At 39.4% G+C, this 25,315-nt stretch overlaps 2 protein-coding genes across 2 annotated transcripts in view; both read left to right on the top strand.

The window, feature by feature from the left end:
• LOC137651248 (cytochrome P450 3A41-like) overlaps positions 1 to 25,315 on the top strand; it is a 74,370-nt gene that overhangs the window by 31,699 nt on the left and 17,356 nt on the right. Inside the window, exons 2-4 of the mRNA XM_068384476.1 lie at positions 10,628 to 10,809; positions 10,913 to 11,597; positions 11,991 to 12,209. Of these exons, the coding sequence (XP_068240577.1) occupies positions 10,630 to 10,809; positions 10,913 to 11,597; positions 11,991 to 12,209 (1,084 nt within the window). The 5' untranslated portion in view covers positions 10,628 to 10,629. The remainder of the gene's footprint in view (positions 1 to 10,627; positions 10,810 to 10,912; positions 11,598 to 11,990; positions 12,210 to 25,315) is intronic.
• Positions 4,454 to 10,226, top strand: LOC137650863 (uncharacterized). Its single transcript, XM_068384018.1, has 4 exons — positions 4,454 to 4,463; positions 5,380 to 5,520; positions 5,632 to 6,408; positions 10,144 to 10,226. The coding sequence occupies exons 1-4, from the start codon at positions 4,454 to 4,456 to the stop codon at positions 10,224 to 10,226; spliced, it is 1,011 nt and encodes a 336-aa protein (XP_068240119.1).

Below are 25,315 nucleotides of genomic sequence, written 5' to 3'. Positions count from 1 at the left end.
CCATCTCAGTACTGATAGGTCTTCAGTCATGCCCATTGCACTCCCGCCTGCCTTGATGACAGTGATGGACCCAGAACAAAAAACATCTCATTTATTGCATGGAAGAGGGAAATATTAGTCACATAGTGTAGCCATTATGTTTTTGTGGTTGTTATGCACATGGTGATTTGAGCTCTTCACTCTTCTGGCAAGGACAACAATTGCTTCAGTCAGTCTGGAATTTACAGCCCTGGGTCTGTTACTTGCCATCTTGGTGAATGGCATTCAAGGTATCATACTATGGTAATTATCTTTATTCCGTGAATCGAAACCGAGGATTTATCCTTTTACCACCTTGATCTCAATCATTTAGAATAAGGTATGAGATACGACTAGGTTCGAGAATAAATATAAATGACTTACATCTAGCTTGATCGTTCGTACAGTATCGTTCAAGTCCTTTGCAGTCTGTTCAGCAACCAAGACACTCCATGCAAAGGGCTATAGACCTGTTAATCTTAGCTCGGCTCTCCTGCGCTGGTACAACCGGTAATATATGGTTGCTTATTGATCCAGGGCTTATTAGACAGCATCTGGGACGCTAAAATGATGATTTAGGCACACTAAATAATCATTCGGCTGATACTGAGCCCCATACTGAGGTTCACAACAGTGGTGCCATCCAGCGTGTCCTGATTGAGTGTTGACATTGCTTTACTGCAGCGAAGAAGTCACTGGGTGAGTACATATTTCTAAATTCGGACTCTACGCAGTAAAAAAGAAAAAAATGTATGATTTGACATCAAGAGCATTCGGGATAAGGGAAGTCTTTGCGATCTTATTGCGAAATGCAATATTTCTGTAAATTCAATAGCATCCTTTTTATTAAAAAGAGCAATCCCCGACGAGTCTGTGTGCTAATTTTGGTGTCTGGTTCCGGAAATGGAAGATTCTCCGGAAAATTTTCTGATATCTTCTCCACTATCAGTAGAAGCATCAAATAATGATTACCAAAGTATTTGAAAAAAAAAGAGGATGAATGAAAGTTATCATTAATTAAACATAACTGAAATCTGTTGGTGAAAATTGATACCAAATACTTTGAAAAGATAAGTAATTGACAACAACTGCAATAATAATAATAATAATAATAATTCAACTGAATGATAAAGCAAGCAAAGAAGTAAAACTTGTAATAAGCAAAACTTGAAGTACTTTTAAACTGTGCATGAATATCGCTCAAAAGAAGAAAAAAAGGAAAAGATATTTGTGCTTTGGCCGACTATGGCCAATCCTCAGCCTATACATTACATTCCTCCCAAGAGCTTGACTCTGACATGTTTAGTGTATTAAATTAATCCCCAAAAATACATCATTTCACCATGCCCGCAAAGTCCTTCGCCATTACTATCAATATTACTAACAATGGGATTTAATTTCTGTGTACTGCTTGGCACAACCGGGTTCAAGTCCCATTGAAATAATTTTTGATATCCTGAAATTCAATTATCTAACGCCACGTTAGATAATTGAATTTCAGGATATAAAAAATTATTTCTAGGGTAGGTGTAAGTAGTGTGGAATGACCCTCAATGATCCTAGCATTTGGCATAATGGTCTAAATGACACAGACAACTGCTAACAATGTGAGCCTGTGCAAATCAAATTAGGCTTCCAATGGAATAGTTTAATGAACAATCCTTTTTCAGAGAGTCAAGCTTTATAACAAAAGACTAGCAGTGCCCATTTAATACAATTTTGAAAAAGGGAAAATCATACATCTCAGCATATTTTTTTTTAATAAGTCTTTGGAAAAAAAATAAGATCCAGAGAGAGGTTTTTTCATGGTATGCTACAAAATTCTCCATCCACTGTCATGAAATACTTCTTGTTGCTAATTATTTCTGGACTGATCCACCATCCCATCTAATTCACCCTGACTACAAGTAGAAAGGCGAGAGAAAAACAACAGGGCCGAAGAGAAGGAAAGAACAGAACCTCTGTAATATATATCTACGTGGAAAAAAAAAACACAGATCAATAACATACTCGTAAAAGTTAACAATTACTACAGCAGAGTTAGGTAGTTCAATATTCGACTGGTCTCGCAATCCCAGACACCTGTCGTCCAGAAAGGGGTGAAATGGAAATCTCTCAAACACCCGGACATCCATCAAATTATATGAGTGACTGTACAACGTCGTGTTTACCCCAGAGCTAGTTAGTTACACGGTTGACACACAAGTTTCTGCTGAAGGGCCAACACAAACCGTATTGCGAGGACTATTTAGTACCTTTAACAGTGAGGCATTTGTTGACCGATTGCCTTAATTTTACTAACTTAAGAAATAGATATCTGTTTGAGGCTCGAGGTGAGGATGGCAGGTTCATCCTTGCCAAGATGATTGGACATGATGTGTCCTACTATGCGAGCGGCATTTTTAGATTTATTTCAGAAGCAGGTCTTCGGACAACTATTTAACTATTATAATGACTTCTTAACTTTTATGGTTTTAATTGAATTCTCTTTTATTTTTCATATATAATAAATGCTATAGGCGTCAATGACCTTAGATGTCAGGATGCCAGAAAACTTTCAATCAATCAATCAATAAGATTTTTCATAATTCAGACCATCCATTGCATTCAGATCTCGGAGTGTACCATCCTCACCTGTACATAGCAATATAGAAATACAGTTTATTCTCCATCTTAAGGCACAATAGTACACAGGCCTAATCGATTAGTTTTATTCCAGCTGTAAATTGATCTTCGTAATCACGCGGTTGAAGTTCAAACTTTTTATAAATTCTTTTCTGTTAAACGGGCTGATATTAGGTTTTGTTATTCCCCTATTTCCTTTCCTCACTGAGCTGGCTACTTTCCCTGTTGGACCCTTTGGGTTTGTAGCATTCGGTTATTCCAACTACCTATATAAACATGAGTAGCGACATACGAGTTGCTATACTCGGGGATAATGGGCGCCATTTTGTTTCCGGGTGGCAGGATACCAGCCAACCAGTCTCTCAGTGGCCAATTGCCATCAAGACGTATTATTATTTCCACAGTCTTTATTTCTGTTTTCCATATAATTAGTGACGTGATGGTACACAATGCCATGCTGTTCTGCTTATGAGTATGCCGGTAGACCTAAAAGTCTGACAGTATCCTTCATCTTAATAACAAAAATGTACCTCCATCTAAATTACCCAGAAAAACAAAAAGCTAAAGAAATAGCTTCAAGTGATGTTTCACAAATATACAGAGACATTACGCAAACACATATGGAACAGATTGCTAAAATGTTTTATAAAGATTAATTTGCAAGTTTATTATACACACACACACACACACACACACACACATATATATATATATATATATATATATATATATATATATATATATATATATATATATATATATATATATATATATGTATATATATATATATATATATATATATATATATATATATATATATATATATATATATATATATATATATATATATATATATATATATAAGTGTTTGTGTGTGTTTGTGTAGGCTGTAGGTTGGCCAGAGCACCAGCCACTCGTCGAGGTACTACTGCTAGAGAGTTATTTGGTCCTTTGACTGGCAAGACAATACAGTATTACACTGGACCCCTATCTATGATTACGACTTATTTTTCCTTTGCCTACATAATTCGGCTTTTGTAAATGCCTTGGAGCGTGCGGTGCCCTTCTTACAATCTCCAATGCTGTACGGAAATTCCTTGATTGTGGTTAGGAAGTTCGTATGATTGGCCTTTATTTAGTGCTGCCTTTGATCATGTTAATCATGAAGCCCTTGTTTTCAAACTCAAACAGTTGGGGGTGGGTGGGTGGGTCGATGTTAGCATTATTATTGAATTCGTAAGTAATAGATCACAGAGTTGTTGATGGGTACCCTCGTGAGTATAAGTATGTGATATCTTAGTGTTCCTTAGGGTATTGTTCTTGGTCCATTACTCTTCATACTATGTACACATGACATGTGATTTGGCTTAGAAAACAAGCTCAAAGCATTTACAGATGATGCTACTCTCTTTGCATCAATTCTGTCTCATGAATATAGATCTGGGGTTGATGAATCCTTTTATAGAGATCTAGCTAAAATTAGTGCATGGTGCAATTTATGGGGCATGAAGTTGAATCCTAAAAAAACTCAAAGTATGATTGAAAGTAGGTCGAGGCAGCGGCGGATTTAGGAGAGGGCCGAGTAGGCCATGGCCTAGGGCCCCGCGCCTGTGAGGCCCACGAAATTTGATTCATAATTCGGCGTGGGCACTTTATAATCAATGGAAAAAAATTTCTCCACGCTTGTGTCAATGAATTTCTGCGAAATAACATCTACACAGGCAATTACAACATTTGCAATTTGGCAATTAGGCATTTGCAATTTGGCAATTCGCAGCATTTGAGCTGTGCAATGAATGTGGCGTTTAGTATGCATGAAAGTGAGTTATATTCACTTCATCGGTTCAATGACTTTGAATTTCATAGTTTGCTTTCAAGCAACATTTCGAATTCGCAAGTTGATGCAATAATGCAAGCTCGGTTTTCTGTCAATCTATCATATAAATTGTGTAAATAATATTCATTGTGTGTGGACCAGTGGACTTTTCTTTGCTTCTTGTTGGGTCCACGTGGCGCGATTACTAACGTTCAATCTGCACTCTGATTGGCTGTTGAACCCTGTATGCACATGCTTACATGTATGCATTAATGACTCGTGATAAATCTTGTGCAACTATTTTCACGATTACTCTCATCTGTGTGCTTTATTTTGTGCTAGCATGCTTTTTTTATCAGTTTGCTCTTTCTGCCTGAAGTGTTCACTCTCATTGTTTTCTGAGCGCAGTGGTCTCATCTGACTTCTTGACGTAGCTTCCGGCTTATTTCTGCTCAGGTGTGAATTTCATTGATTGAAACCTTTTCTATTTGCCTGTCGACAAAAACAGGAAAAGACTAACTTGTCAAACATCAGTTACAAAAAAAGGTTCCACCTCTCTTACTGTCGAACACGTCTCAGTTTTCTCGTTGCTTCATCCCCTCATCTGTTAATGTTTGGAACACCCTTCCTAATGATGTCGTCAAGTCAAATGATTGTAAAACTTTCAAAAAACACGTTAATGCTTTTTTCTCTCTAGTGCCTCAACGTTTTAGTTTTTCCATGTTCATTTTTTTTGCCTCATCAATGTTTCTTCTAATATTTCTATTTCTATCATCAATGTCCTACTGCAGTGTCATTGTTTGGTCTGATACAAAACTTGTACTCATTCCTTGTCGCATCTACTTATTGTTGGAGGAGACACCGTGAGGTAATAGAGACTAATAAAGATAAGAAGTTGAAAGTTGATAAAAAACTTTCAGACACTCGTTGGTCAGCACGAGCAGATGCTGTAGCTGCTCTCAGTAGAGCACACAAAGTAAACATCATTGTTCTGGAAGAGTTTTCCTCGGATCAGAATCAGCCAGCTGAAACAAGAGCTGAAGCAAGTGGTCTTCTCAAAGGTTTGAAAAAACTTGAAACAGTAATTCTTCTTAAATTTTGGGATACAGTATTGGAAAGGTTTCAGAGTGCCAGTATTCAACTGTAAAAACCTGGAATCTCCCTCAACACAGCTGTCACACTGCTGGAGTCTCTTTTACAGTTTGTTAAAGACCTGAGATCCCAGTTCGATGATTTTGAAGCAAAAGCTATGGCTAAGTGTGATCCAAGTGACGTGACTGGTAAAGTTGCATACTACGCCGACAGGCAGTCGCAGCGTATTAGAAAGCGCAAGCGTCACCACGATGAACTAGACTCGGTGGAGGATGTTAATCTGACAGGGAGAGACATGTTTAGAGTGACTGCTTTCATTCCAATCATTGACAAGCTCTATGCTGCCCTAACACAATGCCTTGCAGCTTACAGCAACCTTCGAGAGAAATTTGGGTTTTTATCAGAAATCTCAAACAAAACAAACACTGAACTTGAAGCAGCTGCTGAAAAGCTTGTGTCTTCATATCCTAATGACTTGGAGGCGGGATTGGAGTCGGAGCTTTTGCAGTTTGCACACCTCATGAAATCCATTCCAAGAGGTTCATCTGAAAGTGCTCCTTCATTAGGTGGTGCAAAAGCTGCTCAAAGACAAAGTCCGGAACTAGAAATGTATAAGATAATTCACAGACATGACATGGTTGAAACATTTGCTAATGTTGAAATTGTATTACGACTCTATCTCTGCATGAATGTCACAAACTGCACTGGGGAGCGATCATTCTCCAAGCTGAAACTACTAAAGAATTATCTAAGAAACACCATGGGGCAGAATCGCTTATATTCACTCACCCTGTTTAGCATTGAGCATGAAAAATTAAGGGTGCTTGATTTTACTGATGTCATCAAACAGTTTGCAAGTAAGAAGGCTCGAAAAAAATCATTTTTTTTAATGAGAAATAGTTGAGTGTATCGTGCAAATTGCATGCAATAAACAAAACCCACTCATTTTGCCATTTTGCCACTCACTATAGTCAAACGGTATTCTCTTTTGTTTATGGTGTATGATTGAAGTTATTATTTTTCAATGGTGCATCATTATAGTTGGGGATCTCCTTAGTTAATGGTGTATTATTATAGTAATTTTTTTTGTTATGCTTCAAAAAAGCAAATGTGTAATGTTCAACTGTGAAATGGTCACTTGGATAATTATCAATAAATTAAATATTGTTTAAAAAGAAAATTTATTTCAACGCTTATCTCTTTAGTTAATGGTATATTATTATAGTTATTTTTTATTGTTGAGCTTCAAAAAATCTTATGGGTAATGTTCAACTGTGAAATGTTAATTTGGTTAAATTTCAATAAATTTAATATTGTTTAAAAAGCTAATTTATTTTAACGCTTCGCTCGTACACTGATTTGAGGGCCCGGTAAGGTCACCGGGCCTAGGGCCCCGCACAACCTAAATCCGCCTCTGGGTCGAGGACAGTTGCTCCTCAACATCTGGATCTCAACATTGTTAATGTTTCTTTAACTCTGTATGACTCTATAAAATATTAGGTGAGATTTTCGACAGCAAATTTACTTTTGAGAGACCTATTAGATCTGTGTCTTCTTCAATTGCACAAAAAAAAAAAAAAAATGGCTTATTGAAAAAGTGTTGTACGATTTTCAGTGATCAATCTATTCTGAAGAAGTGTTTTAATTCTTTTATTCTACCTTTTTATTATTATTATTATTATTATTATTATTATTATTATTATTATTATTATTATTATTATTATTATTATTATTATTATTATTTGCTAAGCTAAACCCTAGTTGGAAAAGCAGGATGCTATAAGCCCATGGGCTCCAACAGGGAAAATAGCCCAGTGAGGATAGGAAATACGAAAAAATAAAATATTTCAAGAAAAGTAACATCAAAATAAATATCTCCTATAAAAACTATAAAAAAATTTAACAAAACTAGAGTAGGAGAAATAAGATAGAATAGTGTGCCTGAGTATACCCTCAAGCAAGAGAACTCTAACCTAAAACAGTGGAAGACCATGGTACAGAGGCTATTGTACTACCCATGACTTGAGAACAATGGTTTGATTTTGGAGTGTCTTCCTAGAAGAGCTTCTTACCGTAGCTAAAGAGTCCCTTCTATCCTGACCAAGAGGAAATTGGCCACTGAACAATTACAGCCCAGTAACCCCTTGGGTAAAGAAGAATCGTTGGGTAGTCTGAGTGTTGCCAGGTATATGAGGACGGAAGAGAGCATGTAAAGAATAGGCCAGACTATTCGGTATATGTGTAGGCAAAGGGAAAGTGAACCGTAATCAGAGAGAAGGATCCAATGTAGTACTGTCTACCCAGTCAAAAGACCCCATAAATCTCTAGTGGTAGTAGCTCAACGGGTGACTGGTGCCCTGGCCAACATACTACCTCTAAAGTTTCATGTATTGTTCTCCTGTCTGGTGTTCAGCTGCTGATTCTCATCTTAATTTGTTGGACAGGAACTTTCGGTCTATTAAATTTCTTATTCCTGATCTAGATATCAATCTCTGGCACCATTGTTCACTTAGTTCATTATGCATGTTGCATAATATTTTTTCCTAATTTTGACTATCTTTTACATTCAGATCTTCCCGGACAGTACCATTCTGTTGGTAATAGGCCTACTAGGTAGGCAGATTTTTCTAATATTCAGGCTTTCTCCATCATGAGGCTCAATACTACACAGTATTCTAGAAACTTTATTCCAGCTGTGACCAAGTTGTGGAATGATCTTGCAAATCGTTTGGTTGAATCGGTAGAACTTCAAAAGCTCAAATTTGCATCAAATGCTTTTTTGTTGAACATAAAAACATCTTTAGTTTAGCCATGGCAACCATAAAGGAAAGATCATCATATGAGAATAAGCCCCACAAAAAGCCATTAGACTATTTTTAACTAAAAACGAAGAAAGTTTGAAATTTCTATGTAATCAAGTAGTACTTCTGTCAGAAATGAAGTGTCTGAAGTGTTCCAAGCCGTGCATGATTGCATTTTATGCACAGATAATCGATCAACATTACTGGCAGTGTCATGGTAAAGTTACAAAGACTTAACTAGACGCGTGCCAAGTGCATTTTCTCTGTGAGTGATTACAGGGCTAGTTGTGTGGATAAGTGCTATTTTGAAGCTAAATTGTTTCCCTTGTTTTTATACCTGATTTGGATTACTCAGACTCTGACTATTAAGGTCTCAGCCTAAGCTATGGATACAGCTGTCTAAGGGAGGTCTTGCTTCGAGGTTAGGTTAGGTGGGGAATGAATGAATGAAGGATTTGAAGTTTCTGGCATCCTGACAACGAGGGTCATTGAGGCCGAATAAGGTGGGGAAGTTTAGGTAGGCCGGTGTTCTTGTGTTTGTGTCCCTTTTCAAATTGACCTTTGTTATGGTTTGAGACGCCGATGTTTGAAAGAAAACAGAGCTCGAGAGGAAATGGAACTCAACAGTGGTGCTTGAGAGATAATTGCACCAGTTAGTCCATAGATGTTGTTTCATCCTCTTATTTTTACATAAAAAAAAAATATTGTTAGTTTTCTTGTAGTTTTGTTGGTTTCTGCTGTTACTATCTTCCGCAATTCATTAGTTTTCATTTTATCCCACCCTAAACCATGATTCACACCGGGGGGTCTCCCCATTAATGTTGGGGGTCATGTTGGGTGGTGGTAATTGGAAAACTATACTTTTACGGAAGATAATAACAACAGAACACAACGAAACAACAAGAAAACCAATGGAAAAATGGGGTTTTCATGCAAAAAGAAAAAAATGCCTGGGTGGGAGACTACCGAAAGTTTACTTAGTTCACAATAAAGATTGAAATATTACCATATTATCTCACACTTTACCTTTGAGGGGAGTCATGGCTAACGTCAAGGTGAGAGAGGAGAAGGGCACTGCTTGGAGGAAGAATCTCCCTCAATGTGAACTTCTGATAAGATATCAGAAGTTCTCTCTTTTGAACGACACTCACCATTACTAACTGAATCACTTACTTTACACTTTCTGGATACTTGCTCATCTTTTTTTACACTCTTACGTTCAGCCTTAACAAGAAACATATCAGCTGTAGAGATGACTACTTTCACTTTTTCATTAAAATGGCATGAAAATGAGACATCCCAGTGTAGATACACAACATGGACAATACGTGGATGGTGTATAGGTACAGGTGATTGATTTCTGCACAAGTGCCAGATTCCTCTGTATTGGTCCACAAGTGCCTATATGGAGCAAAACATTTGCTTTCAGTCCGATGTAATACTCTTATCCGTGATATAAATTTGTTTCCCGTTTTTTCTGTATTCAAAGTTACTTGTAACAAAGTTTAAATTAAGAATAGGTGGGGGAATACAAAATATAATCATTTAAGGATGAGCATGAGGAATATAAAGTTTGATAAATTAGGATTGGGCAAGGGGAATATAAAATCTAATAAACGAGGAATGAACAAAGCGAATACAAAATTTGATAGATTAGGAATAGGAAAGGGGAATACAAAATTTTATAAATTATGAATGGACAAGTGAGTAAAAAAAAATTATAGATTAGGATTGGGCAAGGAGACTACATAACATAAGTATAGTCAATTTGAATAAAAATTAATTAATCAGGAATGAGCAAGAAGAGTACAAAATTTAGTAAATTAAGAATTGGCAAGGTGAATACAAAACTTGATACTGTAAATTATGAATAGACAAGCAGAATACAAAATTTTATGAATTATGAATGGCAGGGCTGCATTTAGCCAGTGGATGGCCTGGGACACAATATTTGCGGGGTTGGGGGCTGTAAGCCAACAGTTTTACCACTGAAAAGAGGAGTCTAGGGAAGTTTTTTTTTCCACACTTGGAATGTGTTCAAACCGAATTTAGTGGTTTAGATTTATAATAATCTTTGGTTTTAACCTTTGCATTGGAGGCTAAACGTAGGAGCCCCGGGACACTTCCCAAATGCCTGACATAAGTCCACCACTGATAAATGGGATTATAAGTGGTGTATGGAGGACTTCTGTTATATCCTTCTGTGTTTAGTATTTGTTAAATGGGTTTTTAGAAAGCATAATTAATGATTTGCTTTTATGGGTTTTTATTCTAGAAATGGTCATGGTAACAGTGTCCCTGCTGGTTCTTCTCGTGGTTTCTGTGTGGCTCTATAGCAGACATAAATTTAGTTATTGGGCGAAACGTGGGATTTTAACACCACCCATCACCCCCATCATTGGTCATATTGACAGAATTGGATCGTCCAAGCAAGGACGATGGATGTTTGACGTTGAGGTGAGTGTGTGTGTTATGTACCCTCGACTTGGTTGGAATTTTAACTTTGTGCTCATATAAATCCATTTCTAATGCCATAATTATTCATTTCTTCCCTTAATAGGTTTACCAGAAATACTCCAGAAATGGGTTGGCTGGAGGATATACGTTCTTCTCTCCTTATCTTTACGTATGTGAGCCAGAGATGATAAGAAGTATTTTTATCAAGGACTTTGACCACTTCACAGATCGACGAGTCTTCAAATCACAAAGTAAAAATGATCAATGCATGAATGAAATGCTTTCAAATGAAAATGGAGAGCAATGGAAAAAATTGCGATCCATCGTGTCTCCAACATTTAGTTCGGGGAAAATGAAAAACATGTTTCACCTTGTTTGTGAGAAAGCAGATGCTCTTGTGGCCTTTAGTTTAGCAGAGAGTACAAAGAAACCCTTTGTGAACATGAAGCTTAATTTTGGAAGGTTTACCATTGACACTATTGCATCTTGTGCCTTTGGATTAGAATGCAATTCGCTTGTTGATGAGAATGCCGAATTTCCAAAAAAGGCCGACCCTTTCTTTGACTTTGGTTTCAGCAGATTGTTAATTTTCATTATGTTAGGAATAGCGCCGAAATTAATGTCAAAATTAGGAATTAATATGTTTCCCAAGGAGACGCAGTTCTTTAAGAATGTTGTGGAAGAGACCTTGGCTGCAAGAAGGAAAGGAATTAAAAGAGGAGATTTTTTGGATCTACTCTTGGAGGCACAATCAGGGGAAGATTTATCTGACCCTTCCAAAAAGCAAGGTAAGATGTTTGTACTACTAATGTACTTCTGAAGATTGACATAACTTTGTATAGTTGGAGTATGTTTAGCATTGACAAAAAAAAAAAAAAAAAAAAAAAAAAACATTGATGTGTTTTAGTATTTTTTGTAAGAAGTAATTTTTTAGTAATATTATATTCTTTGACTAGGGACTTAAGTAATGGACTTTCTGAGAGAGTTGCATGTTCAATTATAACACTATTTTATAGATTTGAATGGGATTATGATAATGTGTTGTATACACTTTTACATAGATTAGTAACTAAATTTACTAGAAAGCTGTTATAAGCTCAGAGTTGATTATTGTTTTTTCTTTTCTTTCTTTCTTTTTAGATATTTGATACTTTGATTAAGGCTGTCCCTTTTTTTAACAGTTCTCAAAGATGAAACCATTATAGCCCAGTGTGTGTTATTTATAATTGCTGGGTATGACACAACAGCCACAACCCTAGCTTTTGTTGCATATGAGCTGGCAAAGAACTCGGATAAACAACAACTCCTTCGCGAAGAAGTACAGGATGCCATCAGCCGAAACAATGGCATGACATACCAAGCCATCATGGAATCAAAGTACCTGGAGGCCTGCATTTCAGGTAAGTAATAGTACTGAATAGCTTTCTGTTTTATGGCTCTTAATTTTGATTACATGAATTCCCCAACTAATTGTGCAATAATGTTTTAAACAAGAGGATATAGAGTTTTCCCACTAGGGTCTAATGTTTTTGGTCTTCATCATTTATGATAGTCTTTAATATGAATAAATTATTAAGTTAACCACAAGTTATTTTGAAGGGCTAGTAGAATTTTATCAAAGGTATTGAATAGTTTATATTTCATATCCAAAAATGATTGCAATTTTGCCTCACAATTGCTTCTCAATCTGATGTAGATATGACCTTCCTAAAGCCTCTTCCACATGAGGAGCAAATGCAAGGCAGACAGTAAGCACAGGCAGGTAAACATTTGACTTGGACCATAGCTGGGCAAGGGCTGGAGTGCAGAGTTGTATCTGACAATGTGGTCTCTAGTCAGGTGCCTGCCCATCCAGTGCCTTAACAACGAGCATGGGCACTTGATGGTTTGCCCATGGTTTTATCGTCTATGACATCATCTACACTTGTTGTCACCACCCATGCCCCAAAATGGTAAAAGTGTCTGCCTGCCGTGTATTTGCCCCTTGTGTGGAAAGGACTTTAGAGAGAAGGAATATAGATTCTATCCTTCATGGCAATGTAGCTCCTGAATTGCCAAACAAGAGTACTACTTGGTTCGCATGCAAAAGAATCTATAAAATGTTGAATTTAAAGTTCTAACATTATCCAATTAAACTAAAGTATAATTGTTTTATTACAGTTTGGAAACAAATACCTTTAGAAGTAGTTAGTGTATTATTACAAAATTCAGTTGCTGATCCTGTGCCGTATTTATGATTGACATTCTAATACCAAGTGACTTTTGTAGGTGCTTTTCTTTCCTTAGGCAAGTGGGAGAGCTGAATTTACACATTTTTTTTATATCTTGCTCTCAGCTAAGACTATAATTCTATGATTTTGATTTATCACATTGCTTCAGTGGTTCCTGCTCTATAAAAATCATTACACTTCTTCCTGTTACTCCTACCAAGGTTCTTTGTATGAAAGATAAATTGAGTAGTCTGAAATCCTTACGCTGGATGGCCAGGAGGTCTTCTCACATTCATCCTCCTCCTCCCACAGGTGTGATGATTTCTACACTACCTTGTAAGTGTTACTGACTGAGGGTTGGTAGGTGGGTCGTTTCAGGGGTTTATAGTTCTCGACTTAGTGTGCAAGCTTGTCTCTATATGATCCCCCCCTTATGTACCAGCACTTGCTAAATTTTTCTGGCAGAAAAGTATCTTTTTGGGGCTCGGCCATGTCGTCCTGATGGAAGGTTCCTTTAGGTAGCTTTCTAAGGGATATTTGCTACAGTGATACTCCCAGAGAAATAAACTGAAGGTCTCCAGGATTCTAACTCCTGGCGCGAGTATCCAGTTAAGGATACCGCTAGGGATCACGGACATATTTTTTAGATACGACACATAGCAATCTTCACCCCGAATAGATTTAACTCTTTGATGTAAAGGGGAAGAGTGGCGAAAGAAAGGGGGTGCCGTTCTAGGTACCCGGTGGACCTCCTATCCGTACTACTACCGGCCGCCATTCCTTTACTTGTAGTGTATAAGCTAGGTGCTCTTCCAAAGTTTTCCGGGTGTTTTGTTGCAAGTTTTCGGAATAATCATGCAATCTCCAGCATCTTCATCCTCTGGAAAGTTGAGTATTAATTCTTTCCTGTGTATAATTTTAGGCTCCCTTCTCTCAGTTAAATTCGAATAATTTAAGTGTGTTTGGTTGAGCATTGCCATGACCGGAGGCGGCCATTTTACGACCGCTGTCTCCGATTATCATTGCATTTGATTTAGTTAGTAAGGCAACATTCCCGGTAGTTAGCTATTATATTAGCTAGTTAGGCAAATTATACAAGTGAAAATTGTGCACACAGAAAAATTATTATTCCTCTTCCGATTATGTAACTTTACTTTTCGTATTCAGAGGGATCCCCGGCCGTACCAACCATGCTGGGAACCCTGGCGGTACCAATATGGCCATGGTTCCATCCAGAGCTAGGCTAGCCTCGCTCATATATATGTTAGTAAAGTAATTCCCCACGTTTAGCCTCACCCTATCGTTCCTTATTAATTCAGGTGGGGATTTACATCCTCTGGAATCACGAATAATATTTGATATATATTCTCTTTTAGAGAAAAGAAGCTAAACCTTTCCTCCCTCCCTGAGTACCGCCACCATTACAGGCGGCAACTACTGTCTTTCCTCATTGCCGTCAAGCAGAACTCCGGCTTTGGGTTAGATAGTAATTAAACACCGTCTTTCTTCATTGCCATCGAGTAAAACTCCGGCTTTGGGATAGATGGTAATTAACTCAGGGTGCCCTTGTCTTGCTGCCTACGATGTCACCAGCAAAGGAATCATGTTTCCTCTGCCGCCGTTGACGTTGGCGCCACAGGAAGCCGCGCTTCCCCATTCCACTGTCGGAGGTAGGCGGCATACCTGCCGCCACCTCTCTTCCAGTGAACTATAAGACTCTTTCCCTTCCCCCTTCTGTCCTGTAGTGTCGGCATAGCCGACAACATTCTTCCGCCGGTTTTCTGACAGTCATTCCGGCTTGCCAGGTTGTCTGCGTTGCCGGCCGGGACCCTACCGGTGGCAGTTAGCCCAGCCGCCTCATCCACAATCCTCCTTATGTCCTTCCTTCACCGGAAGTGAATGTCACAAGGGGAAGATTGAGCCGGCACTGACGGCTGCCAGTGGGAAAGCCAACATACTTTTGAGAAGTCTTCAGCCCTCTTTTGGTCTGCCATCCACAATTATTGCCGTCGGCAGTAGAGCTGGCGGCAGGCCTTTTGTGGATGGATGGAAGCTAGAATCAGAAAGATTTTTACCCCTTCCATTAGAACTCTCATTCTGGCAAGGAGACGGTAGGTGGCCTGATAATCCTACACTTCCAATTGTTGTACTAAACCAAAATAATAGGAAACTCCCCTTCCCTAATGCTTTCTCTCTTTCTATCAGTTAGTGCCGCCAGGTACTAACCTAGCCTCAGTAGTACACCGGCTGAACTACAGTATACAAAAATACAATAGTAAAATTATTTTTTAACTTACTCTGTGCTTCCTTTCACAGTCTATTGTTGGGACCACAATATAATGTTGAAGTTGAGTAATCCCTCAACACCCAGATGAATCCTTTGATCATCGGGACCCTAATAAATCACTGATCATTATTAATATACTACAGGTGGATAAGTTAGTATAAACACTTACTAACCCTAACTCTAAGTACTAGAATTTCTTCCACCCTGTATTCTCCCTAACAGGGAATCTAAAATATTATTACTGACGGAGGTCTCAGCAATTGTCCGGGAGAGGAAACACAGGTATGGGTCTTTCTTATTTCCTTTCCAGTTTACATTGCTAAGCTACCATTTACAATAGTGATTACTATTGCTAATAAAAAGTATGCATTTATATCAATGATATAAAATCCACATAACTTGAAGCCATTTCCTTTACAGGAGGAGCCACTGGTGAAATGCGCAGCTATGTTCTGCAACCACAAGAGTAGGAACTTTTGTGGGCATACGATGTGCAGGTCTCATGCCCCCTGCTGTATCATATCCGGATCCCTGAAGTATTGGGAACCGAAGGGTTGCTCTACCTGCTCAACCCTGCTGACCAACAGCTTCGGAGAACCCATCCCAGTCACTGTGGAGACTAGGGACACAGCAAGGGAAACCCTTCATAAGTGGGTGAGAGGGTTCTAAAAGAACTCTCCGGGACCTTACCTACCTAGTGAATCTCTAAGGCGCCTTTTGTTCCCCAAGGCGCTAGCAAACGCAGTAGTGCCCCAGGAACAGGTCCAGCCTCCTCTCATACAGCGTAAGATCGACGCGGACATCCATAAGGCACTAGAAGGCATGGACACCCACCAAGAACGGATGTCAGAAGTGTCCAGTGACACAGAACAGGACCTACTGCAAGAAGGCCCTGAAGAAGACGTGGATCCACCACGCATGGAGGAAGAAGGATCCGTTTCAACTGTAACTGAAGACCCTCAATTTGCCGCGACGGCAATCCAACGTATGCCATCAACCTCCTCAACCTCAACTCCTCAATCAACTACGCAGGTCGACAAGAGCGAAGCACTCCTCACGTCGATTCAACAGATGTTAGAATCATTCTGGAAGGAACAGGAAGTGATGAAACAATCCATCCAACAGAACAAGAGACAGATACAGGAAAGGGATCGCCCTGGAACTTCCAGGGGCTCTATTAAGCCCCTTAGAGTATCAGACCTCCCTCACTGCTCCGAAACCAACCCTTGGAGGTACGCAGAGCACATGCCCATGATGAATGGAAAGCTATTTGTTTCAGAGAAGATGAGGACCAAACTGTTTGAAGATCTTGAGTTCTGGCCCAGCTTTTCAGCCTATCCAGACTGTTACGTGAGACTGCGGGACAAACCTGCGTCCCATGAGGAAACGGTACCAAAGGAAGTCATTGTCTTCGAACATGACAAGGCACAAGTCATCTTTGTAAAGTCCTTGAAAGGAGCCGGATACACCAACTCCAAAGTCTCAACACAGAGCAATAGGCATCCCACCTTTGTTGCTCCTTCCTCCATCTCTTTCCCCTTTTCGGAAAAAGCTCTAGAATTTGTCACTAAGGCAATCAAAGAGGGCAAACCCTGCCCATTTCTAGAGGAATGTAAACCATTCTCTCTAGCAGTGTCTACCTGTGAGGAGAGGTGGAAAGACGTCCATCTAACCTTCTCCGTATCGAAATTGGATCCAGAAATAGCAGGCCAGCAGTTCAATGAGAACCTCCCGAAGTTGCCAGACCATCTTCTGAGGAGAGAACAGGAGACAAAAGAGAGATTAGCAGCCTCCCTTTCTCATCAGAACTACCTGGAAATGTGCGAAGGCCTACATAATGCCCCAGAAATGTTTGTTTTCCTGACTAAGTCTCACATGGGTACCCTTGTGAAGGACATATGCTTTCATCAAGTCAAGAAGAATCTGTTGAGAGCACTTGTTTGCCTTAGCAACAGTGAAACACGAACCCAGGAAACTGATTTCATCGTGTATCTGGAGCAAGGACCTTTTTCCACAGGAAGCGGTCCGAGAAGTCATAGCCAAAGCACCCACGGAGAATAGGAACCTTCTCCGAAAGTGGGGCATGACATCAAAGAGGAAATATTCCTCAGATGGAGGTCCTCAACCTAAGAACAAAAAGGCGAGGAGACCACGCCAACCTGCACAACTTCCGGCCGTGACCATGGCCACAGTGCTTCAACTGATAGCACAGCCCCAAACCACCTTCCAGATGGTCCCTCAACAGCTGGTAGCCCAGTTGCCAGCATTTAATCCTGGCTTTGAGAGGCAGTCAACCACCTTTCATCCTTATAAAGGAAAAGGCCTAAGAAGAGGTTCCTTCGGAAACCCTTCACTGGGCAGAGGAGGACGCGGTCACGGACACAAGTCCTCAGGACCCCAAAGCACTGAGGGGTTTCAGGTAGGCGGCAGATTATACCACTTTCAGGATCGCTGGACCTTCAATCCCTGGGCCCACAGCCTAATCACGAATGGACTCATGTTGAGATGGAACAGAACTCTACCCCGTTTTCCAGAATTCTTCCAACACTCCACCCCCTTGTTTGAAGAATATACCTCAGAACTCTTGAACAAGAGGGTAATAAGGAAAGTGAAGTCCATCAAATTCCAGGGAAGGCTGTTTTGTGTTCCCAAGAAAGACTCAGACAAACTCAGAGTCATTCTAGACTTGTCTGCACTCAACAAGTTCATCGAGAACAACAAGTTCAGAATGCTTACTTTGCAACACATAAGAACCCTTCTACCAAAAGGGGCGTACACAGTCTTAATAGACCTGGCAGACGCCTACTGGCACCTGCCAGTCAGCAGCCCCTTCTCCTCCTACCTAGGATTCAAGCTACAGAAGAAGAAATTCGTTTTCAGAGCAATGCCCTTCGGACTAAACACAGCCCCAAGGATATTCACAAAACTATCAGACACAATTGTCCAACAGCTACACTCCCAAGGAATTCTAGTGGTAGCATATCTAGATGATTGGCTGGTGTGGGTAGCATCTAAGACTACTTGTCTGCAAGCAGCCAAAAAGGTGATCCAGATCCAGGAACACCTGGGCTTCAAGATGAATCTCAAGAAGTCTCGCCTTTCTCCAGCTCAAAAGTTCCAATGGTTAGGAATCTAATGGAATTTAAAGTCACACCACCTCTCCATTCCATCCAAGAAGAGGAGAGAGATAGCAGGAGCTGTCAAGAGGCTAATCTGTCACAAGAGGATTTCAAGATGCCAACAGGAAAGAGTATTGAGCTCTCTCCAGTTTGCAGCAGTGACACACCCGGTGCTAAAAGTACGTCTAAAGGATGCGCCAGGAGTCTGGAGAAGATACACATCAAATGCTCAAAGAGATCAACTAAGGTTGACCCCATCCCAATTACACACGCTATTAAGGCTGTGGTCAACAGCAAAGAGCCTAGCATGGACAATCCCCCTGCAAACACCACAACCATCAGTCGTGATACACACGGACGCTTCCTTAGAAGGATTGAGAGGCCATTCTCATGAGAGAAAAGTGCAGGGGAATTGGTCACACCGGTTCAAAACCTTTCACATCAACATCTTGGAAGCTATGGCAGTTTTCTTGATGTTGAGGAAACTATCCCATTGCAGAGCAATCCACATCAAATTGGTCCTGGAGAATGAAGTGATAGTAAAATGTCTAAACCCACAAGGCTCGAGATCACCTCATATCAACCATGTGATACTAGCCATCTTCTACCTGGCAAGGAAGAAGGGATGGCACTTATCAGCAGGTCACCTACAAGGGTTCTGCAACGTGATGGCTGATGCTCTATCCAGGCAAAAGCCGATAGAGACAGAATGGTCCCTAGATGCAGACTCATTCTCCTTCATCACGGAAAAAGTCCTGGAACTGCAGATCGACCTCTTCGCAACAAGTAACAAGAAACTATCTTGTTATGTAGCCCCTTATACGGACCCTGGAACAGGTGGAATTGCATTTACCTGTTTCCACCAACCAATCTCCTGCTAAGAGTCCTCGACAAGCTAAGATCCTTCAGAGGGACAGCAGCAGTAGTGGCCCCCAAATTGCCCAAAAGCAATTGGTTTCCTCTGCCGAATCCAGTTTTATCCCAACTAGTCCAGAAGTCGACTGTTACGCTTCATCCTCGAGAACCAACAACCTACATCTCATGATTTTCTCGCCCTAGCAGCGAACAAAAAGTTTGGAATCTCAAAGGATAAAGTTGACTTCATTGAAGAGTATAAGTCAAGTTCGACTAGGAGACAATATGAGTCATCTTGGAAGAAATGGGTGTCCTTTATGAAAACAAGGAATCCAACAGAAATATCGATAGATTTCTGTCTCGCTTTCTTCATACACCTACACGAACAAGGCCTGGCTTCCACCACGATTACCGCGTGTAAGTCGGCTCTGACTAGACCACTTCTGTATGCTTTTGAGGTGGACCTCACTAGTGAAATCTTCTATAAGATCCCAAAAGCATGCGCTGGACTCAAGCCGGCAACCCCTCTTAAGCCCATCACGTGGTCTTAGGACAAATTTTTGCACTATGCTTCGAACCTAAACAATGATGATTGTACTCAGAAAGTCATCTTTCTATTTGCAATAGCCTCAGGGTTAGAGTTAGTGAAATAGTGGCCTTATCCAGAGACGAAGGCCATATTCAGTTCTTAGACACAGGAGAACTGAACCTTTTTCCTGATCCTGCCTTTCTTGCCAAGAATGAGCTACCCACTAAGAGATGGTGTCCTTGGAAAATCTGCCCACTGAAGGAAGATGTCTCTCTATGTCTAGTAGAGTGTCTAAAGGTCTATCTTCGAAGAACTTCAGACTTCAAGGGAGGACAGCTCTTCAGAGGCGAAACTTCAGGATCAAACCTATCCTTAAGACAACTGAGAGTGAAGCTCACCTACTTTATTTGCAGAGCGGATCCTGACACCACACCCGCAGGTCACGATCCAAGAAAAGTTGCTTCTTCGTTGAATTTCTTTCAACACATGGACTTTGAGAGACTCCGCTCATATACTGGGTGGAAATCATCCAGGGTCTTCTATAAACACTATGCGAAGCATGTACATGAAATAAAACACTTTGTGGTGGCGCCGGGTAGTGTCATAAAACCCGTCGTCTAGTGCTGCAATGTCATAAAACCCGTCGTCTAGTGCTGCGAAGAACAGTGGACTGTTTTGGGACTTACCAGTGTATCGGGTGAATAGGTATTCGTACCTTCTAGTGCAAGTCATTACGATGATTAATAGACTGTTCTGTACAGGTGCATAATCTGACCAATAACACCACAGCTGTGTGGATGTTTGCACTACAGTGTTTATGCATATCCAAAATCTGAGCAAGTCCGACAGATTTGGTTTCACATCTCCATTGAGTGGCATTATTCCGATAATGAAATTATATATATATATATATATATATATATATATATATATATATATATATATATATATATATATATATATATATATATATTCTTGTAGACGTGCTTATTTGGAGAAGCAGGAGGCCTATCACCTTTGGAAGGGTAACAGATCAGATTTGACCTGGAACAACTATACTCAGCTTCGAGCTTTTGCTCAGAGAGTTTATGCCTCAACTGAAAAGGAGTACAATTTAATCATAAAAGAAACCCTCTCTGGTACAACTCAGGAACATAAATGGTGGTCTACCCTTAAATCTACACTCTTTGGTGTAGATGCAACAGTTCCTCCTTTACTTAAACCAGCTGGCTCAGTCACTCACTGTCCAAAGGAAAAGGCAACCCTTTTGGCTGATGTTTTTGACAGTAAACAGAGTAATGAAAAACTTGAACTTCCTCATTCCTGTTTTCCTGAGGCTAAACTAACTAGTTTAGCTTTTCGATCTCGTGAGATTAAAGCTATGTTGATGGACCTTGATGCTTATGGAGGTGTAGACCCAAATGGTATTTTTCCTTTGTTTTTTATAAAGACAGCAGATTTCTTAGCTCCAAAGTTATCTGTTATTTTGCGCAAGTTAGCAAGAAGAGGAGCTTTTAGCACTTGTTGGAGAATTGGTAATGTTACTCCTCTATGTAAATGTGTTTGTGGTAGCTCAAGTCCCTCTGATTACCGCCCAATTTCCATAACTCCCATATTATCTAAAGTTTTTGAACGTCTTCTGGCAAAACGTCTTAATAAGTTTGCTGAAGGTAATCATCTATTCCCTAGTTTGCAATTTGGTTTTCGTAAAGGCCTTGGAGCATGTGATGCCCTTCTTACAATCTCCAATGCAGTACAGAAATCCCTCGATTGTGGTCGGGAAGTTCGTATGATTGGCCTTGATTTTAGTGCTGCCTTTGACCGTGTTAATCATGAGGCCCTTGTTTTCAAACTGAAACAGTTGGGAGTGGGTGGGTCGTTTCTTAGCATTATTATTGATTTTTTAAGTAGTAGATCTCAAAGAGTAGTTGTTGATGGGCACCATAGTGAGTATAGGAATGTGATATCCGGTGTTCCACAGGGTAGTGTTCTTGGCCCATTACTTTTCATACTATATACACATGACATGTGGTTTGGCCTAGAAAATAAGCTTGTTGCATATGCAGATGATGCTACTCTCTTTGCATCAATTCCATCCCCTGAATGTAGATCTGGGGTTGGTGAATCCCTTAATAGAGATTTAGCTAAAATTAGTGCATGGTGCAAGTTATGGGGTATGAAGTTGAATCCTAACAAAACTCAAAGTATGATTGTAAGTAGGTCAAGGACAGTGGCTCCTCAACATCCGGATCTCAGTATTGATAATGTTTCTTTAAATTTGTATGACTCTTTCAAAATTTTAGGTGTGTTTCTCGATAGCAAATTTACTTTTGAGAAACATATAAGGTCTGTGTCTTCTTCAATTGCACAAAAAATTGGCTTATTGAGAAAGTCTTTTAAGATATTCGGTGATCAATCTATTCTGAAGAAGTGTTTTAATTCTTTTATTCTACCTTGTTTTGAGTATTGTTCTCCTGTCTGGTGTTCAGCTGCTGATTCTCATCTTAATTTGTTGGACAGAAACTTACGGTCTATTAAATTTCTTATTCCTGATCTAGATATTAATCTCTGGCACCGTCGATCAATTAGTTCATTATGCATGTTGCATAAGATTTTTCATAACTCTGACCATCCTTTACATTCAGATCTCCCTGGACAATTCTATCCTGTTCATAATACTAGGCAGGCAGTTAATTCTAATAGCCAAGCCTTTTCCATCATAAGACTCAATACTACGCAGTACTCTAGAAGTTTTATTCCAGCTGTTACCAAGTTGTGGAATGATCTTCCTAATCGGGTTGTTGAATCAGTAGAACTTCAAAAGTTCAAAGTGGGAGCAAATGCTTTTTTGTTGACCAGGCGGACATGAGTCTTTTTATAGTTTATATATGACATATTTGTTTTTGACGTTGTTAGTAGTTTATATATGACATATCTGTTATGACGTTGTTACTTTTTTTAGAATGATTTATTGTTAATTTGTTCTCTTCAGTTATTTATTTCCTTATTTCCTTTCCTCACTGGGCTATTTTTCCCTATTGGAGCCCCTGGGCTTATAGCATCTTGCTTTTCCAATTAGGGTTGTAGCTTGGATAGTAATAATAATAATAATAATACAGGTCAATATATGAACCCGGATGTGAAAGAATGCTGGATCAGATTCTTATTTTGTTGCAACCACATTTAATGATGCAATTGCAAAATAAAGACAAAAAAATGTATACGCGTCTTATTTTTTACTCTTGTTGCTTTTAAATAAAGCGTGCCAGAGTTTTATTTTGTCCTTATAGAAAGAAAAGACTTGAGCCAAGTACAGATTTCCAAGGTATTCAAAAGTAACCTCTAAAAAGTTTCCCTTTTGTCCCTACGGAAATACAAACCTTGAATCTTTACTGTCGAAGTCGACACTTTCCCTGCAGGGGGCAGGAGGCACTAAGCCTGTTCCAAGCTTAGTGGTAAGGACAGTTAACTGGAATTTCATGTATCGGTCTAGGAGACCAGGTAAAGAATCCATTCAAGGTAGAAGGCACACACACAAGCCCACAAACCCACAGATATAGTACTTTCAAGTAATTTCTCAGGTATGCTTCCATCAGGACGACATGGCCGAGCCCAAAAAACGGATTTTGAGGAAAGCAAAAAATCAATTTTTGGGTGAGAGTGCCATGTCGTCCTGATGGACCCACCCTTTTGCTGACCCCACCCGGAACTACCCTATCTGCGGCTATTCCTGCTTAAAGACAAGTAAAGGAATGGCAGCCGGTAGTAGTACGGATAGGAGGTCCACCGGGTACCTAGAACGTCACCCCCTTTCTTTAGCCACTCTTTCTATGATGTATGGATGTTTAGGTAGGAAGTTCTATTAACCATAATAATTACCTGGAACAGAGATGAATAATCATTAGTAATTATTTCTCAGCTGATCCCATCTTCGTTGATGTATGCTTGATGGATAATAATACGTTGGTATTATAAAATACGTCTTTAATGTATAAAAGACTACATTATGAACTTCACTTTGTGACAGCTGACTCTCAAGTGTACATGGAGCGTCTTACACAAATCTCACAAACCAAAACATTGCTAAACAAAAGAGCATCGCTCTGAAAAGACTTAAATCCTACTCCAGCATAAATCATAAAGAATCACATCTTATCTGAGGTAACCAACAAATGTTTGAATCCTAATACCAAAACAAATCATTACTCTTATGATCAAAGCATAACATGTCTTATTCATGCAATATGATGCAATGTTGTGCAATACCTGAAACACTTGAAATAATATAGTACATTGTTACAATAATACATAACAGTCTCCTCCCCCTTAACTTGACATTGTAAAAACACTCATAAATCTAATCTCTCAGGGGGCTTTCCTCTGTTAATCCTATTAGGAAGCACTTTAACCTCATCTTGTACTGGTACATGAATTGGTTCTGAATCTACATTGGATGTTGGACCATCTTGGTTAATACTTGACTCATTTGATCTAACTACTTCTTTAAGTTTCTCATCTCTAACATTCACATGCTCTACTGTCTTTCTGTTTAACGGCTGTAATTGATCAACATGACGTTTTACAACATTATCACCAACACGAACATCATAATGTAAATTTCCTATCTCTCTTACAATCTCTCCTGGTACCCACTTCTCTGGAGTGTTGTACGATCTTACCATGACATCAGACAAAGGTAAAAAATGTCTCACATTAGGAAGCTTTGCTACTTGTTTATACCCTTTATCTTCTAAATCACTTTGCAAACTTGGATACAACAAATCTAACTTACACCTTATCCTCCTTCCCATCAACAAATTTGAGGGTGCCACGCCTGTTGTGCTGTGCGGCGTTGTTCTATAAGACAATAAAAATTTTGACACATGCAAAAATATATTACTTGAATTCGCTCTTCTACAATTCATATTGTGCTTAAATGTTTGAACAAATCTTTCAGCCTCTCCATTAGTAGATGGATGATATGTAGCTGAAAATGTATGCTTAATACCATTGACATTACAAAATTCTTTAAACTCTTGTGAAGTAAATTGTGGACCATTATCTGTAACAATTCTTTCTGGAATACCATGCGTTGAAAAAATTTGCATTAACTCATTTATTGTGGCGTAAGACGTTGTCGTCTTCATTGGGATAATTTCTGGCCACTTACTGTAAGCATCTACTACTATCAAAAACATATAATTCAAAAAAGGACCTGCAAAATCTATATGCACTCGTTGCCATGGATACCTGGGTAACTCCCACGGGTGCATTCTAGCAAATTGAGGATTGTTTTGTTGCATAACACAATTCATACAATTCTTTATATAACATTCCACATCTTTATCTACACCTGGCCACCATACAAAAGTTCTCGCAATTGACTTTGATCTTACAATACCTTGGTGATCAGCATGTATTTAAGACAAAACCTTATTTCTCAGTGAATTAGGAATAACTACCCTGGAACCTCTCATCACTATTCCTTGTGTCACACTCAGTTCAT

This window comes from Palaemon carinicauda, chromosome 12 (assembly GCF_036898095.1).
Source record: "Palaemon carinicauda isolate YSFRI2023 chromosome 12, ASM3689809v2, whole genome shotgun sequence".
NCBI lineage: Eukaryota > Metazoa > Arthropoda > Malacostraca > Decapoda > Palaemonidae > Palaemon > Palaemon carinicauda.
The sequence above is the reverse complement of the archived record's forward strand: the minus strand, read 5'-3'. Positions and strand labels throughout refer to the sequence as shown.

Coding starts and splice junctions, on each gene's coding strand:
- LOC137650863 (XM_068384018.1), top strand. Junction 5,521..5,631: donor AGCAAGTGGTCTTCTCAAAG/GTTTGAAAAAAC, acceptor CCCTCAACACAG/CTGTCACACTGCTGGAGTCT. Junction 6,409..10,143: donor TGTCATCAAACAGTTTGCAA/GTAAGAAGGCTC, acceptor TTAATTAATCAG/GAATGAGCAAGAAGAGTACA.